At 40.2% G+C, this 16721-nt stretch overlaps 1 protein-coding gene and 1 long non-coding RNA gene across 4 annotated transcripts; one reads left to right on the top strand and one right to left on the bottom strand.

Moving 5' to 3' along the window:
• The first annotated feature begins 81 nt into the window (after window positions 1-81).
• On the top strand, window positions 82-9821 carry ppp1caa (protein phosphatase 1, catalytic subunit, alpha isozyme a). Of its 3 annotated transcripts, none has more exons than XM_077531970.1 (8): window positions 82-515; window positions 753-851; window positions 6343-6474; window positions 7480-7710; window positions 7798-7902; window positions 8501-8724; window positions 9201-9335; window positions 9451-9821. In XM_077531970.1, exons 2-8 carry the CDS (start codon window positions 797-799, stop codon window positions 9565-9567), a joined length of 999 nt encoding a protein of 332 aa, XP_077388096.1. In that variant the 5' UTR covers window positions 82-515; window positions 753-796; the 3' UTR covers window positions 9568-9821. The 3 variants fall into 3 exon arrangements, with proteins under 3 accessions (XP_077388096.1, XP_077388088.1, XP_077388104.1); XM_077531962.1 differs by having other exon boundaries at window positions 84-505; XM_077531978.1 differs by having other exon boundaries at window positions 492-615.
• A 3989-nt stretch (window positions 9822-13810) lies between these two features.
• Window positions 13811-16110, bottom strand: LOC144025657 (uncharacterized). The gene is made up of 3 exons (XR_013284935.1): window positions 15627-16110; window positions 14680-14923; window positions 13811-14579 (listed from the first exon to the last, which is right to left on the bottom strand). It is a non-coding gene; the product is annotated as an uncharacterized LOC144025657 (long non-coding RNA).
• Window positions 16111-16721: the final 611 nt, after the last annotated feature.

Raw genomic sequence — 16721 nt, 5'->3', positions numbered from 1 at the left:
GCTTTTTACGTCACTTTCTTGTCAGCCTGCGTCGGCAGTGTCAACTTTGAAGTCAAAAGCAAATTTGGTGCTTGTACAATTTGGTTTGTACACGCAAGATGGCGCCCTTCGATTTCCACATTGGGCAACCTATTGACGCCTTTGTAGTCCTTCCATGGGGCGGGCCGTGTTCGTAAACTCAACATGCGCTGTCGCCAATCATGTTCCAGCGTGTAAACGCCTCCACCAATCGCGTTTTGAGAAGCACGTGACGTTGGCAAGTTTGATTCCGGCCCTTTCCGTCAAAAGACAGCGGACCGGAGATATTCCGACTCCGAGTCCGAGCTGCGGCTAGCCTACCACGGCCTGCTTTTAAAGTTCCCGGAGGAAGAGGCAAGGGGGGAACCGAAGCCGCGGCCGAGTTCAGGGGATTTTTTTTTTAAAAAAATTATTTTTATTATTACTATTTTTTTATTGTTTTTTTTTTTTTTTACTAACACGCTGGGAGAACTGTTATTCCAACCAGGTAGGACAATGTGAGCTAACTTCCCACTGTCGCTTGTTTGGATATGTGACGAGCTCGGCTAAAGTGCTAACTAGTAGTTAGCATGAGCTTAGAGCGAATGGAATGAGGCTGTGAGTAATGTGAGGCACTCCTTATGTATTACTGTGTGTAATGTTATGATTATTGCAGGCGGTTTGGATTAGTGGATAATTATGTAATTTCTAATACTGTTTTGTTTTGCATTTTTGTTGGGTTAATGAAATTGAAGGTGCCAAACGGGAAAAGCGAGACTCGTGTGAGAATCAACAGAAAATGGCGGAGCCGGACAAATTAAACATCGACTCGATCATCCAGCGTCTTTTGGAAGGTGAGACGACAAATAACGAGAGTAAATTGTGTGTTTTATGCGACTAAGATGTATTGTTAATGCCGTGAACGTGGAGATGGGTATGTGTCGGCGTCTTGCGAATGACATACAAACACCATCACTACACAATGATAAGTATGAGGCTACACTAAATCAGTGCTACAATTATTCCTATTTTAGCATTTTGCGTCAAGTGGAGAGATACTTAACAGAAGTAATATTTTTCTCCTTGTTGATAGCCAACCACGATTGTGTAACAGAGACAAGGAAAAAGCCTGAGGACACTTTTAACACAAGTGTAAATCTTATCAAGTATAGTTCATCTGTAGACTATACACGCACACACATTCTTGTGTCTTTTGGTCATTACAATTTAGCCAAGCTTAGTGAAAAGCAAACATAACCAACTGCCTTGGGGAAAGAATTTATCCTGGAATTGAATTCCAGGTAGGTCATGTTTGTAAATAAGAGTTAGTTCTCAAACATTTTTACCTGGTTAAAAAAAATGCTGTTTTGTCAGTATTTGACGTAGTATAGTGGTACTTTGACTTCAATTTAATTTGCCCTGTGAGGCTGTGACCATGCTTGTAACTGAAAATACTAGTTTCCCACACCCCCTCTATCCATTGATATGAATGGAATTAATTTGTTGCAGCGCCTCCAAAACCAACAAAAAAAAAAAAAGTGTTTTCATTAAGCAAAATAGCATTCTTTTGTAATGTAGTTCATAAAAGCATACTTTAATAATAACATAGTTGAATAGAATGTAGAGAAATAAACCGGTTTTGCACCATGTTTTCATTCATGAATTGCTTTTGGTTTATGCACCTTGGCCAACAGATGGTATTATAATACATATATAGATCAAATTCACTTAGATTTGTTGGTTTAACATGGAGACCGTTGCAACTAACCTACACTTGTCAGGCTTTTCTCTGTTTTATTAGCCCGGCGGCCGACCAGGTTTTCTTGTAAGTGACTTTTAAGACACTATTCCACGTTTAATGTAAATATAATGTATGGTAGTTTTTAAGTTAGTGTTGGTTTACCTTAAGTGTTAATCCTGAGCGTACTCATGCTAATCATAATTGCTAACCGTTTAATATAGGCTAACTTTGTTGGTGTTTAATAATGCACATATACAAGATGATAAATTATGAGCATCCGATTAGTTGATTGAACGAATAATTTATAGATTAATCGATTGTAAAAATATTCAATAGTGACAGCACTACGTATAAGTGACAAAATGATGCTGTTTTCCTTATCTAAAAGCTCTAAAGCTTGAATTAAAACATGTTTGCATGGTGACAAATTGCCAAACATTATAGATGTATAAAATCAATATTTGGGGGAAAATGGACAGTTGTGTGGTCATGGGTTATTTGTCAGTAAAAGGAATTTTTTGTTTTTATTTTATAACATTTATTTATCAACAAATGAAGCTTACAGGCTTACAGAAACATTGAAATATACATCGGAGCGATCTCAAAAACAGAAAAGTGAAAAACCAACAACATAAACACATCACATCATAGAACAATGGGGTCAAAAGAAAAGGTCATCATGTCATTATAAAGCCATACAGCCTTTTTAGATTTACAGCATTGTAATGAATCCTTAAAAGAAAGAAGTTCCTCCAGAAAAACAACAAAAGTTGGCTTAGTATGTCCACATTTGCATTTATGAATGAAAAACTTTGCCATAACAATCAAGTTATTCAAAGTAATGTTTCATCTTATTATCCATTATTACTCCAAATTTAATATCCATGTAATTTAATGACGCAATACCCAAATCGTTAGTAACAGCCCATACACAGAAGCTGTCCCAAAAAAGCTTTGTAAAGATACAAGTGAAAAATAAATGTTCGTCTGTTTCAATGTTACTGGTGCAAAAGGTACCTTCATTGTCCCCAATGTTAAATTTAGAATGCAAAAATTCCTTACAGGGATAGATATTGTTATGCTACGTTGAGACCACACTGAAAATATCGCAATGCTACGCTGGTCTCGCTCGTGTAGAATTTATTTCGCTCTGTGCCGCAATGGAGGAAGAGGAGGGATTTCCTCTTCGGTAGGTGGTGTTAATTTTATTGTAGCATTGCTAGCTTGCTTCTCACTTCGACAATTAAACAAACTCACCAGATAAGCCGACCTCCACGCTTCTTCCACCAAGCAATCTCCTTTTTGGCCCGGTCCCGGTACACGTAGATCGCCGTGTCGTACCGCTCTGGGTGCCTGCAAACCGCGACGATCAAGCTATTCTCCATTGCTATGCTACACGTTCTGCACACAACCGTTTCCTGTGTTTTGTCTGCTGTGTGACGTATTTGGTGACGTAGACTATCTCGACACCGATTGGCTGTGGCTGATGTGATGGTGCCAAAACTTCATTCTACGCCGACGAAATAGGGGAAGTAGCGAAATGTTCGCCGGAAACGTCCAAAAAAGCGCTGCCCGGCATGCCATCACTCCCCCAGCACGAAGTCCATTGACTACAATGCAATCACGCCGCCGGAAACACCTCCCCCACTGTTGGTCTGAACGTAGCATTAGTGGAATGTTGGCTTAATAGAGTTGATCTGCAAGAGGTGACTTGGATTATTGATGACAAAAAAAATAGCAAGCACAGCAGTCATATTAGCTGCTGTTGACTTTGACTCTGTACATGAGCCTGCGCGCGCGCGCGCGCGCGCGCGCGTGCATGCGTGCGTGCGTGCGTGCGTGCGTGCGTGCGTGCGTGCGTGTGTGTGTGTGTGTGTGTGTGTGTGTTGGGGGTAAAAACAAGGCAGATAGTGGCAGTATTTATATACTCTTATGTAACACTACTGACCTTCCATGTGTCTTTCGTTTTTTTATTGGAGGCTGTAACAGCAATCACTTGTTTGTGCTGTGTTGTGTCAAAGTGTAACCACACTCGCACACACTTGCGTATATAAATGATAAATGGATTATTAATTGTGCTGTACATGTGTCCACTTTTTCCTGAGTGTCAACAAACCAATTAAACGTGTTTGGATAACCACCAACTCAAGTCAATTGGATTAATGACACACTCGAGTAACTCAACGACTACTATGTGAGCGTGTGACTGTGTGTTAGTCAGAATGTTTTTATGATTTTTTTTTTTTTTTGTATGTGGAAATGTTTTTTATTTATTATTATTATTTTTTAATACACACTTTGTTGAGAATTCCTTTTGCGTGCTTGAAAGTGTGATTTCTGGTTGTGTCTCTTGTCTATGAGTTTGACTTTTTGTGTGTGTGTGTGTGTGTGTGTGATTTTTCTGTCTGGCTAACATATCTGAGTGTTGGCTGGTTTGTACGTGTACCTGTCATTTTTTTGTAATATTTTTTTTTCAGTGGCACTGATTTTCATGTGTATGACTCGTTCTTTGTCCAAGTGAGTTTTTTTTTTTTTTTTATTCCTGTAAAGACTTGTTTATTCACATCGAAACAGTGTACTTACTTAGCTGCTGTTGACTTTGACTCTGTACATACAAGCAATTATCTCGTATTTGTAATAGACAAAAAAAAATACACACATACTAACTAAACTACAAGGAACTAAGAAAAAATATATATATATGTCTATCCCTTGTGAAAAGAGGAAAGAATTGTAATGGAGTCAAATATATCCTGTGAGTGTGTGACTTGTATGTTTCTGATTTTATTGTGTGACTGATATTTTAAGTGTACGTGAGTGTGATATTTTTTTTTTGTGAGTGATTTGTCTGCGACTATTTTTAACTGTGTGTGTAAGAGGGTGATTTTATTTCAAATTTTTTGTGTAAGGTTGAGTTTTGTGTGTGTGACATCATTTTTGTGAGTACGTGAAACCAATTAACACAGTATATGAAAATGGCTTTTTACCAATGCAGATGCGTTTGTTTTGTTTTTTTAAATCTTTTTATGTATTTATTTAAATCCAAGTCTTTGTTTGTGTCCACTGCTAAGCCCGTCGTTTCCTGCTAGCGGCACGGTTAACTCCAAAGTTAGCTGTATTGCGGCTAAACTGGCTTTAATCCTACTTTAGGAGGCAGCAGCGCTGCTCATATTTAGGTGTCCTTTCACTATTTCGAGCCTCCATTTTAAGTAGCTGCTCTACTGTACTCCGACCTCCATTGACTATGCTCATTTATAGCAGCAGCATCATGTCTTGTCATTTTGATGATGGCACATGTTTGGATTTTAGCAGCATTATTAATTATCAGTGATGTCTTATACATTTTAGCTGTCACTTCTCAAAAGACAGAAAGTAGAGTATTGGAAGTGTGTCCATCATAAAGCAACATAGCGGGTGTGCAGGACAAGTGTAGCGTGGTTGTGGGAGGAGTGCGATGTCACACGGTGCATCATGGCGGCCCTCTGCTGTGCTATCAAGCAGTGTGTGTGTCTGTGGGCGTGTGATTGAGGCACAGGCCTCAAAGGGGGGATAAAAACACAAATCCCAAACTTTCTTTTGTCCTCAACTCTTCATAAAAAAAAAAAAGAAGCTGTCATTGGCATAGATCTTTATTTTTGGTCTCATATTTAGACCGTAATGAAATGATCTACGCACCAGAAATGTCATACATTACATAATATATTTTATTTAGACATTTGGCAATCTGTCTGTGTACCTATAAAGTACTTTACATATTTCATGGTCTGTACGTCTGCAATACACCACAATATGACCATATTTAATGGCCTGCACACCTCCAGTGAACCCACACTATTGTAAGGGGATCGAGCTCCGAAGCACACAGTGAAAATCTTGAGTCACTGATGCTGCCCTTAAAAAAGGCTTGTTATTGCCTATACAAGTCGTGGGCAAACTCAGTCTTCAAGGGCCAGAGTCTTGCAGGTTTTGGATGTTTCCCTTCTCCAACACAGCTGGTATATATATGATCAGCTCATTAGCAAGCTCTGCATGCCCACCTCTGGCCTATGCTATACTATACATACCACAAAATGGTGGCAAAGCATTATTTTTGTCTAAATAAGCCCCCTCAACTCAGTTTGACATAGTTCCTTGGTACAAAGATGCTGCGAGATGGTGCTAAGTAATACAAAAAAAAACTGTCCTTGATTACTTTTTTTTTTTTTTTTTAAATTCCTTTAGCCTTAGCACTGAATCCACAATTTGATATTTTTTTCCAGCAGATAGCTGAGGATAGGTTCTGCCCCCCCCCCAAAAATGTACGAATGCCGAACTACAAATATTTCGGGTTCCCTGTCCCATGTTATAATACTGAATGTGTCATATTTACATCATGTTTTAGGCTCTGTAGCCTCTGAAGTACACCATACTTTGACCAAATGTAATGGTCTTTGCACTTAGAAAATGTTTTCTATTTGGGCCACCAAAGAAAATGGATGGATATTTATCTACACTAGTTGAAATGTACTAAATAGGATCAATTTAATGGTCTTTGCATGTTTTACATACAATTTAGACCTTATTCTATTCATGATTTATTCATATTTCTACTTGTTGCGTTGCAGTCAAGGGCTCTCGGCCCGGCAAGAATGTGCAGCTGACAGAGAGCGAGATCCGTGGGCTGTGCCTCAAATCTCGTGAGATCTTCCTGAGCCAGCCCATCCTGCTGGAGCTGGAGGCCCCCCTCAAAATTTGCGGTGAGCTCAACACATGCGCACGCACGCCCATATTTTTTCGAGCTCAAATCGAAGTGGAGATTTTAGAGCATTCTGAGCGTTCGCACAGATACGTATGCCTGGATCAAGCAAATAACTATTCTGTGAAGCTTGTGAACACATTTATTTGAACGTTTTCTGAAAGTGCTTGTTGCCATCTGGCCTTGAAAAATGCTTTAATTTTACAAGACGTCAGGTGGAGTCTTGCTTTAAAATACGCCACTTATGTTTTGTGAAAATCCACAAACTCAGTAACTGTATTCCATGTAGCAATTGCAGTTAAAAGTAAACCAACTAATGCGACACTGCTCAGATAATAGTTTTCATGATATCAGAAATGATCAGAAAAAATACACACGCTGCGCTAGTTGACATCTGTGAAATGCTACTAGTATAGCACTGGATGTCAACTAGGAGAAGATTGTCTATACAGAGCTTTACACTAACTTTTGTGCTGGTAGCATTGGTGTGTCCATCTTTTTCAGTTGGTTGCATCAACACAGGATTTGAAAAAGTAATGGAAACGCAATCACTCAGGGCCAAGCAAGGCAGTTCCGGTGTAAATCCAGACCAGTGGAAATTGGGGCTTGAGTGCATCGTTTTGCCTCACTTCCGCAGTTGCACTAGGAGTAGTGAAACAGAATTTTACTATTAAGACAGCTGTTCCAGTATGGTGAGCAATGGTAGCTTAGCAAATGACTGGAACATCGTACAGTCGTAGAAAAAAAAAAAAAAAAAGGCCGATATTTGACTCGGGACCTGTAGTTGTTCTTATAACGTGCAAAAATGTAAAATACTTACCTGTAATATTGTCATTCTACGACTGCACCTTCCTTCTACTAGTGATCTGCACGTCATGCTAGTAAGAACAAGACACATTATTTGTACATTGATAATTCTGGGCACTAGTAGATATTGGCTAAATACTGCAATGGCTTGACGCGCACCTCAGAATGCACTTAAAATGCTCTCTGGCGCCCTCTGTAGGTGACGTGCACGGCCAGTACTACGACCTTCTGCGGCTGTTCGAGTACGGCGGCTTCCCTCCGGAGAGCAACTACCTGTTCCTGGGTGACTACGTAGACCGAGGCAAGCAATCCTTGGAGACCATCTGCCTGCTGCTGGCCTACAAGATCAAGTACCCGGAGAACTTCTTCCTGCTGCGCGGCAACCACGAGTGCGCCTCCATCAACCGAATCTACGGCTTCTATGACGAGTGTAAGCAGCGCGGGCCATACCAACTGATAGAGCAACATGTTCGTCTGTGTTTTTTTTTTTTTCTGAGTAAGGTTTTGTGCCTTACAGGCAAGCGAAGGTATAACATTAAACTATGGAAGACCTTCACAGACTGCTTCAACTGTTTACCAGTGGCTGCTATTGTAGACGAGAAGATCTTCTGCTGTCATGGAGGTAGCGACACTTTCACTGGCAGTTCAGTGGCGTCCACACATACAATCACAGCAAATTTGACAAGGCAAAAGTGTTCGCAACATATTTCAAAATAAATGCTACCGTCTGATATTTATGTGCACTAGAATAAGGATTAGGGCACAATGTTACTCGTGAGACACATCCGCAGTAATTGACAAGACAAGTGCTACTTTACAGTATAGAATTCTACGAGTTAACACTAGCACTTCAGTAGTCAATTATTGCAGTTTTTCCTCAATTTTAATATAGTTCTACTAGTGAGCTTGAGTCCTTCTAGTCAATTCTACAGCTCCTACTCAAACTATTACTACAATTTGCATTTTCTGACAATATGGATGCCCTGTGGCTCCATGCTGCCTCTCACAGATCAGTCTTGGGACTACGACATACATGGTTCTGTATACAACCAACACACTGCATGAGCACTAAGAACACTTGGCAATTTTTTTTTCCTCATTTGGGTTCGCTAATATTTTAGATATTAAAAATTGGTATGTGTGTACCCCAGATTGGGTAGTATACCCTAATGAAGTGACTATAGATATGGCACATCTATTGATTGACATGACCTCGCCAGGCCTATCTCCTGACCTCCAGTCCATGGAGCAGATCCGCCGAGTCATGCGGCCCACCGATGTGCCCGACCAGGGTCTCCTTTGTGACCTGCTGTGGGCCGACCCTGACAAGGATGTGCTGGGGTGGGGTGAAAACGACCGCGGCGTCTCCTTCACCTTTGGTGCTGACGTGGTGGCCAAGTTTCTACACAAGCACGACATGGACCTCATATGCAGAGCGCATCAGGTAAGCCGGGGGATGGCAGACCTCTGGAGCCTGTTGACCAAAAATAATAATAATCTGAAAAGAAAGCATAACATGGGTTCAGACATGCAGCACAGCTATTTATTATTATTAGGGGTGTAACAAAAAACGATTTGAACCGGAGATCCGGTTTTGATTTGAACGATGCACTGTTGGGAGTTCATGCATGGCCATGATATATCTTATAATGCATATAATAGTCTATTTACCTTATTTAATGGTTGGTACACACTTTATGTACCACATTTAATGCTCTGTGCACTGCTAAATGAACTTTTTTGACCATATTTTATGTTCTGTACGCCTCTAATGTTCCTTAAATAATGCTCTGTGCAAGTCTAATGTATCATAATTGTCAGTGCACTGCTGCTCTACCATATTTAATACTATGTGCACTACTAATGCTGACCTATTTTAATGGCCTGTGACTGGTAATGTATCTTGTTTTACTTGTGCAGGTGGTAGAAGACGGCTACGAGTTCTTCGCCAAGAGGCAGCTGGTCACACTCTTCTCCGCTCCAAACTACTGCGGAGAGTTTGACAACGCTGGTGCCATGATGAGTGTCGACGAGACGCTCATGTGCTCCTTCCAGGTGTGTGTCTGTGTGTTTCTCTGTCATGTTGCACTGTAGGTGTCAGGTGTTGACTGCACATATACAAGGAAACTATCCAAAGCACTTAAGCCAACTTCTTGTTTGTATATCTCAGATCCTGAAGCCAGCGGATAAGAAGTTGTATCCTTACGGCGGCGGTGCTGGAATGGGATCAGGGAGGCCCGTCACCCCGCCACGAAATTCTGCCAAGGCCGCTAAGGCTAAGAAATAACACCCACTTACTGGCTACTTCCCTTCCATTTCTCCCAAGTCCACCTGATGGTCTTTTATTTTATTTTCTCCTTCCTACCTCCCAAACGTCTTTTTCTCCCATACACATTTCACTCATTTATTTTCCCCGTCTGTGTGCACGTCTCACACAGGAAGTTTTTCTTCTCATTCTCCCTTCCACCTCGCGACTAATAAGCTGTTCATCTTTGAGGTGTACTCACTGCATTTTCTACACCATCTTGTCATGATGGTGGCTTGCTGGTTAGGGTGGGTGGGGGGTGGGGCTTACATGGCGCACGCTGGCTGGGTGGGTGCACAGGCTGTAGCCATTCAAAAAGGAGCGATTTAAGATGTGAAATACTTTTTAATTTTGTAGATATTTAAAAGCGGTGTCATGTATTTAAGATGAATAAGCACGGACTGAAGCATTTCCCACATCACCCCCTCAAAGACCATGATGCATCACTCTGCCAATAGCAATTACGACCTTGTGAAGGTGACATTTATCTTGATGCTAAATGAGGTGTGGTGTTGGGTAGGGATTATCTTGAAGGGTCTCTCACCTGAAATTCCGAGCACTTCCAGTCCACAACAGTCGACTGCAGTATTTAAAAGATGCGAGACAGCAGTCCAAAAACAGGTTCTGATAATATTAAACTGCCACATCGCTCAGTGCCATTTAGGCTGCGTTCACACTTTAGGGTTCAGTTACGATTGCCTGCATGTACCCGGATCAGCATTAAAATGGCAGCAAAAAGCTTAGTTACAAATGTATACTGTAGCAGAAAAGATCAGCATCTGTATATGGATGCACTTTTTAAAATGTATTTTAGTATTATTTCTTGACAGCGTGAAGGGGCAACAAACTTTTTTTTTTTTTTTTTTTTTTTTTTTTTTTTTTTTTTTTCCCCCCTTTTAGAAAATGCAACGTTTTGTCACACAAAACGTGAAATGTGGACCAGGTTGGTACTTCATATTTAGTATTTTTTTTTTTTTTTTTTTTTGAGATGTTAGTAAATTGTGTGAACCTTGGCTTGCAGGTGAACTCTGGTGTGGTTAGTCACTTGAGTTCAAAGTGTGAGCGCAACAGTAATTGGTGATTTAAAAAAAAAAAGGGGGGGGGGCTGTCTCCCCCCTCCCCTTCGTGCAGCTTTTGGTATGATGATAAAAATGCCAAGTGTGAACGCTAAGCCAGCCAGACTACAGTACTAAACTACAAGTGTTGCACACAGCATCTATTGGCTTGCAAGTGAAATCTGGCTTGGTTGGAACTTGAGTGCGAATACACACCATCTTTAAAGCAAACAAGTCAAGTGGGCAATGTTAAACAGCACGATAATGTGGGAACAATAATTGAGCTGGACCAGCATATACCGATCTAATGTTATGAACATGGACCGTTTGCAGGTGAAGTTAGGTCATTTGAGTTGTAGTGTTATTTTTTTTTTTTTTTTTTTTTTTTTTTTTTTTTTTTTTTTAAACATCAGCAGTTAGCATGATAATAATGCCAATCATAAAAGTTTAGCCAACTAGAGTACCAGTTGTCACACTGCATCAGTCGGTTTGCAAGTGAAATGAGGACCAGCGTTAAGTGCAGGTGGCTGAATAAACAGAAAGTCGTAAGTGTGAAACTGGACTACAAGTGTGAACATGGACGGGCCTGTCTTCATCGAACTCTGGTGCGGTTCGATTCACTTGAGTGGAAAGATACGAAAGGAACGGGATAGGATATCCCCAAACACTAAGTATTTGACAGCACAGCTCTGACAAAAATGGTTTTGGTCCAGGCCAGAGTACTGAACCTCAAGTGTGAACACGACCTAAAATGGGGGAATACTACAGGCTTAGCAGTTACCATGACAACTAACCAAAGGAGACGTGAAGGTACAGCGGCCAGGATTTGATTGACATGTCTTTTGCTTCTGCTTTTGTTTTTGTTTTTTTGGGTGATGGGATAATAAGAGCCATAGACTTTAACGTTCATCATGTGTAACATAAGCGTGCATGGAGTCGGTAATAACAATAATAATAATAATGAATAAGGCAAACAGGGTGTCTCCCCAAATGGAAACATATCTTTCTGCAGTCTTTCAGGGTTTCTTACACATTTTTTGGCTGTCTCCTTTTCTCCGGTCTCTCTAGCTGTTTGTCCGCGTCCTCCATTTTAGTCTCGTAACGACGACACTTCCGCGCCCATCCACTGAGATCAACTCAGGAAGCGATCAGGAAACGCAAAATCACGTAGGTACCCAGATAAAAGACACCAAAACTTTCAATGATAAGTGTATCGCCAAGTAGAATAGAGAGGGAAATGCATGCGATAACGGTCCAAGAAGAAATAAATGAAGGCTTTATCTAAAAACAATTTGAAAAAAGTTCAAGATGGCCACACAAGGTCACTTCCATAGTTTCATAATAGCTGTACAGACTTCTGCTTTTGTTTTTTTACCATTGTTATTAATCATTTTTTGTTCATACTGTTTGTACTTACAAATGTATCTATGATGTAGTTTTTTTTTGTTTTTGTTTTTTTGTTTTTTTTGTTTTCCAAGGCACGGATCAGGGATGTTTCGCACCCATGTCCTTTCACTGGATGTGTTAGCGCAGCAACAGATCAGATCATTCCCGTTTTTTTTTGTTTTTTTTAAAAAGAGGAACAAGTGAAAGTAATTACAATGATATTCTGTTTGTTTAATTTCACATGTAGTTCTCAACCCATTGCAATCTGTCTGTTAAAAGCATAGAAATTAAAAATACATAGAATTTGTATATTGGTGTCTGGCTTTTTGTGGATTTTGTAGGTTTCTGTGAGACTGTAATGAAAGTAAAAACAAAACAAAAATCATAGTGCAGTGATGGGGGAAGGGACTTTTCTCCATTTTCATGAGGTGACCCACATTTACTTTACTACACAGTGTTTTAATATATATTTTTTTTAGACTTGTAGTTTGCTACTTTCTTCTTAATGGTCTTTAAAGCCCCAGTGTGTAGCTCACGACCGCCATCTATCGGTCAAACAAGATAATGCAATGATTTTAAGCACACGAACTACGGCGTCCCAGAGAGACCCTACTTCAACAGCCTACCACCAATTTCACCGGAACAGAACGCAAACAACTTCTGGTATTCCCTCGAGTGATGACGTAAGTGAATTGCATTTGTTAGACATACTGTACAGATCCCTAATAATTGTGATTTAGTCATTTAATTTCAGAATTAATATTTTTGTCGGCATTGTTTGGAAATACTGTACGTCAGCTAATGATAATGGCTATCTATGTTCATATTTGTTAGTGTAACTAAACCATGCAACAGAGAACACACAGTTATGTTATACGTTTTATAGACATGTGGACCATCTCAAAGGGGGCGAGAGAGACGACGAGGAAGAGAACGCGGTGCCTCGTAACGTACAATTATGTCATCATGGAAAAATAATTCCATTCGAGCATGCATGTGAATGGCTCAAAACATACCTTTGCTTGGAATATGTGGTATTTAGATTACATAGTTTGCTGATATGTTTAGTATATCGTACAAAAATAATGGTGTTAACTGAACGACACATCTGCAACTCAGACTCGTAACCCCCCCCCCCCCCCCCCCCCGTGTCTTGTTGCTACTAACCACTCAGAAAAGTGCTGCTTACAAAAACATTTGAAACCCTTTACTCAGATATCGATTTGTCACCATGTTGAACAATTTTACCTAATAAATATCACTAAGCAACTTAATTAGTTTTGATTGAAGATACAACAGCTTCCTTGTACTTCGATGTGCAGGAATTTACATGGCTTTCACAAATAGTCTTGCTCATGTAATAATGTACTTCATTGGCTCAGTGACTTTCAGTTCATTGTTTGGTACCTCATCTGACATACAATTGTTACCTTCTTGCAGAGACTCGTACAGGAAATGACCATGGAGGAACATGAAGATATCCAAGTCCAGCTGATAGACTGACACCAAGAAATACTTTTTGACACATCAGCACCACCATGATTTCCTGTACCTGGATCCCACATCAGCACCACCATGATTTCCTGTACCTGGATCCCAGACTGCAGCACCTTGGTGGACTTGTAGCAAATAAGTGACACTTTCACAGATCCTTGAGGACAATACAAAGGTTTTTTACCTGGCATATAATTAGTCCATGTCTGACACTTGTTGTTGTAGTTTGTATAACTTGTATATTGTTGTTGTGTGTTAATTTGTACATTTTGAATAACAAAAAAAATACTATTTCCTTTGGCGTCAACATGCAGTGTTCATTCGACACCTAACCTAACACTATTTTACATGACCAGAAATGTAAAACATCAAAAGTCTGGAGAATTATTATAAATGCTTGCAATGACAAGGAATTCTTCATTGGCCAATGAATGTAAGGTACAGTACATGAAAATGAATGAATAAAATAAAGTAAAATAAAAGTCTACATGAAATGAACATAGTAACTAAAAAAAAAAAAAAATACTGTTAGAATATAATGAGCTACATGAATTGCAGTTGTTCCAGAATTTTACCAATACGCTGTGCATTTCAAAATATGGAAAATAGACATACAGGTTTGGGCCAAAAGTAGTGTTACAGAGCAGGTATGTGTTGTACACAGCTAAAATATCTGATTAACTCAATACCATGATGGTTTTTTTTTTGTGTGTGTGTGTGTGTGTGTGCTGACATTGCCCCCCATTAACATTGCAACATTCCTCAAACTCTCCCGAACACAGTATGATCTGTAACACTACTTTTCGCCTACTCTATGATGTTATTGGGGCAAAATTAAGGAAGGCTTGTCCATTGATTGTGTGAACAGACTGCAGTAAAAATGAAGTCACTTCAATGTTTGCTGGTTTTATTAAGTTTGACATGCTCCTTGACTGCACAAGTACATGTTATGGAGTGAGGGCATGTTCCCACCAACGATGATATCATATTCTTCAAAGGCTTGCTGAGGAAAGTGAGGGAGGAGTCACTCCATGGCTTCAGACACCTGGTCAGCAGGTCCTGTGTAAAACAAGTGGTGCTTGTACATGTGACCATTCCGTATTGCTTCACACAAAAAGTTCATGTAGTGTGCAATGCCGTCCATATGTAAATGACATACCAAGACGTCGGCTGACTTCAGTTTGTTGCAGCTCAGATATGGTAGGTGGAGATACTGGTGGTACAACACCGAAGCCTTCTGGGGTCCTCCATTCAAGTGTCCTCATTCGGGGCATTCCAATATGGCTGCTGACTCTCCCCTTGATATTTTTTTTTCTTGCAGGTCGGTGATGTATTTAAACGGTGCATGAATGCTTGTATACATCAGAATATGGTTCTGGAACCCCTCAAGTTTGGCTGTTGATCTAGTGTGACACAAACAAAAACACAATTATAAAATAAAATAGAATAATTGATGATACTACTATATGTCACCAACTTTCCAACAAAGCCCCCAAAATAGAGGTAAGATCTTTAGTTTTTGGGCCCAAAACATTGTATTAGCTAGATAAAAGTAACTTGACTGCATACTGCATAGAATATGCAAAGGCTGCTTGCTTGTCGAATTTCCGTGGAAAACGTGGCAGCCTGTAAATTCTTGTGCACCCAATTACACAATGGACCAGTACACACTTGAGTGAGAGAGTTCAGACTCTAGCAGTGCTTACGGTACAGCCAGCATTTAAGTCCAGAAAGTTATTCCCTGCCGAAAATTAATTTCGAGAACCCTATTTTCACCAACCACAACGAAAATAATTTTCAACTCCTCCACTAATACAGTATGCTTTAGATTCTCTATTGAAGTTATGGGCAAATATACCACCGAAATCACAGTTACATTACATTACACAATAACTTGCGCATTTACTCTAAATATAACGTGCCAGCGGGAATCTTTTTTTTTTTTCAAAGCAAGTAGCTACATAACGAAATCGTTCGAGTGGTGCGGAGTTGCTAATCAACAGATACAGTGATCGTAAAACAAAGGTACGAACATCGTATTAATTAGTACGGAGTATACTTTTTCTCTCGCTCTCAAAACGTAAACACAAATGTACTCTTACTTACCGGTCAAGTAGAAAGCAGTCGAAGGCACCGGCACGTCCCAAACCTAGTCTGTTCCTCATTTCTCTCCATCTGGCAAATGCGGCTACAATATAAACTCTTGTTTTGTCGCGCTGAAATAAAATAAATTCCCAAAGTAAGTGTGATGCTTGATAATGCTCTCTTCGGGGACCGGAAACTCTTCTTCTTCGTGGACATGCGGTCGCCATACAAACCGGAAGTGCGTTCCAAAAACGCGTTAAGAAATGGAGCGCTGAAATTTGTCTTTGACGGCACCCGTAGCAGAAAGATGGCGGCGAAACATGGCAGACACTAGCAGGCGAGGCGCGGACATGTAAGATAATTTGCGATTTCTAGACTAACCGTTATATTTTAAAAAAGTACGTTTATGCGATACAACATATCTTTTTACATACTACTAACACAAACAATTGTTTTTTTTTCCCGAATGATTTATTATTTCACCACTAGATGCCACTGTATAATACTGAGTGTACCTTTAACTATATATAATTTTGTTGTCATTTTTTTTAAATTTATTCCTGCATTGATGACAGTCAGTGCAAATATATTTCACAAGTGTGTTTCTAACTGGTAGCCATCCATCCGTTTTCTGAACCGCTTGCTCTTCACAAAGGTCGCGGGGGGGGGGGTTTGGTGCTAAAGCCTATTCCAGCTGGCTTCCAGTAGGCGGGGTACACCTTGAACTGGTTGCCAGCAGGGCACACAGAGACGAACAACCATCCACACTCATAAGCACACCTAGGGACAATTCGGAGCGCCCAATTAACCTGCCATGCATGTCTTTGGAATGTGGAAGGAGACCGGAGTACCCGGAGAAGACCCACGCGGGCACGGGGAGAACAAGCAAACTCCACCCAGGAAGGCCGGAGCCCGGACTCGATCTTGCGTCGTCAGTACTGGGAGGCGGACGTGCTATCCACCGTGTAACTGGTAGCTCTCTGCATTAATCAGCACAGTAGTAGCTCTTTTAGCTTCAAAAAGTTTGGTCATCCCTGTTTTAAACATTACTTAAAAATCGTCATTTTATTTTAATTGAATATAAAAAAGAATCTAAAGGATCTTAAATGTAATTGT

The sequence above is a fragment of the Festucalex cinctus genome, chromosome 1 (genome assembly GCF_051991245.1).
Source record: "Festucalex cinctus isolate MCC-2025b chromosome 1, RoL_Fcin_1.0, whole genome shotgun sequence".
NCBI lineage: Eukaryota > Metazoa > Chordata > Actinopteri > Syngnathiformes > Syngnathidae > Festucalex > Festucalex cinctus.
Note: the sequence above shows the minus strand (reverse complement) of the source record. Positions and strands in the feature narration are given on the sequence as shown.

Coding starts and splice junctions, on each gene's coding strand:
- ppp1caa (XM_077531970.1), top strand. CDS start 797: ATGGCGGAGCCGGACAAATTAAACATCGACTCGATCATCCAGCGTCTT. Junction 852..6,342: donor CATCCAGCGTCTTTTGGAAG/GTGAGACGACAA, acceptor GTTGCGTTGCAG/TCAAGGGCTCTCGGCCCGGC. Junction 6,475..7,479: donor GGCCCCCCTCAAAATTTGCG/GTGAGCTCAACA, acceptor CGCCCTCTGTAG/GTGACGTGCACGGCCAGTAC.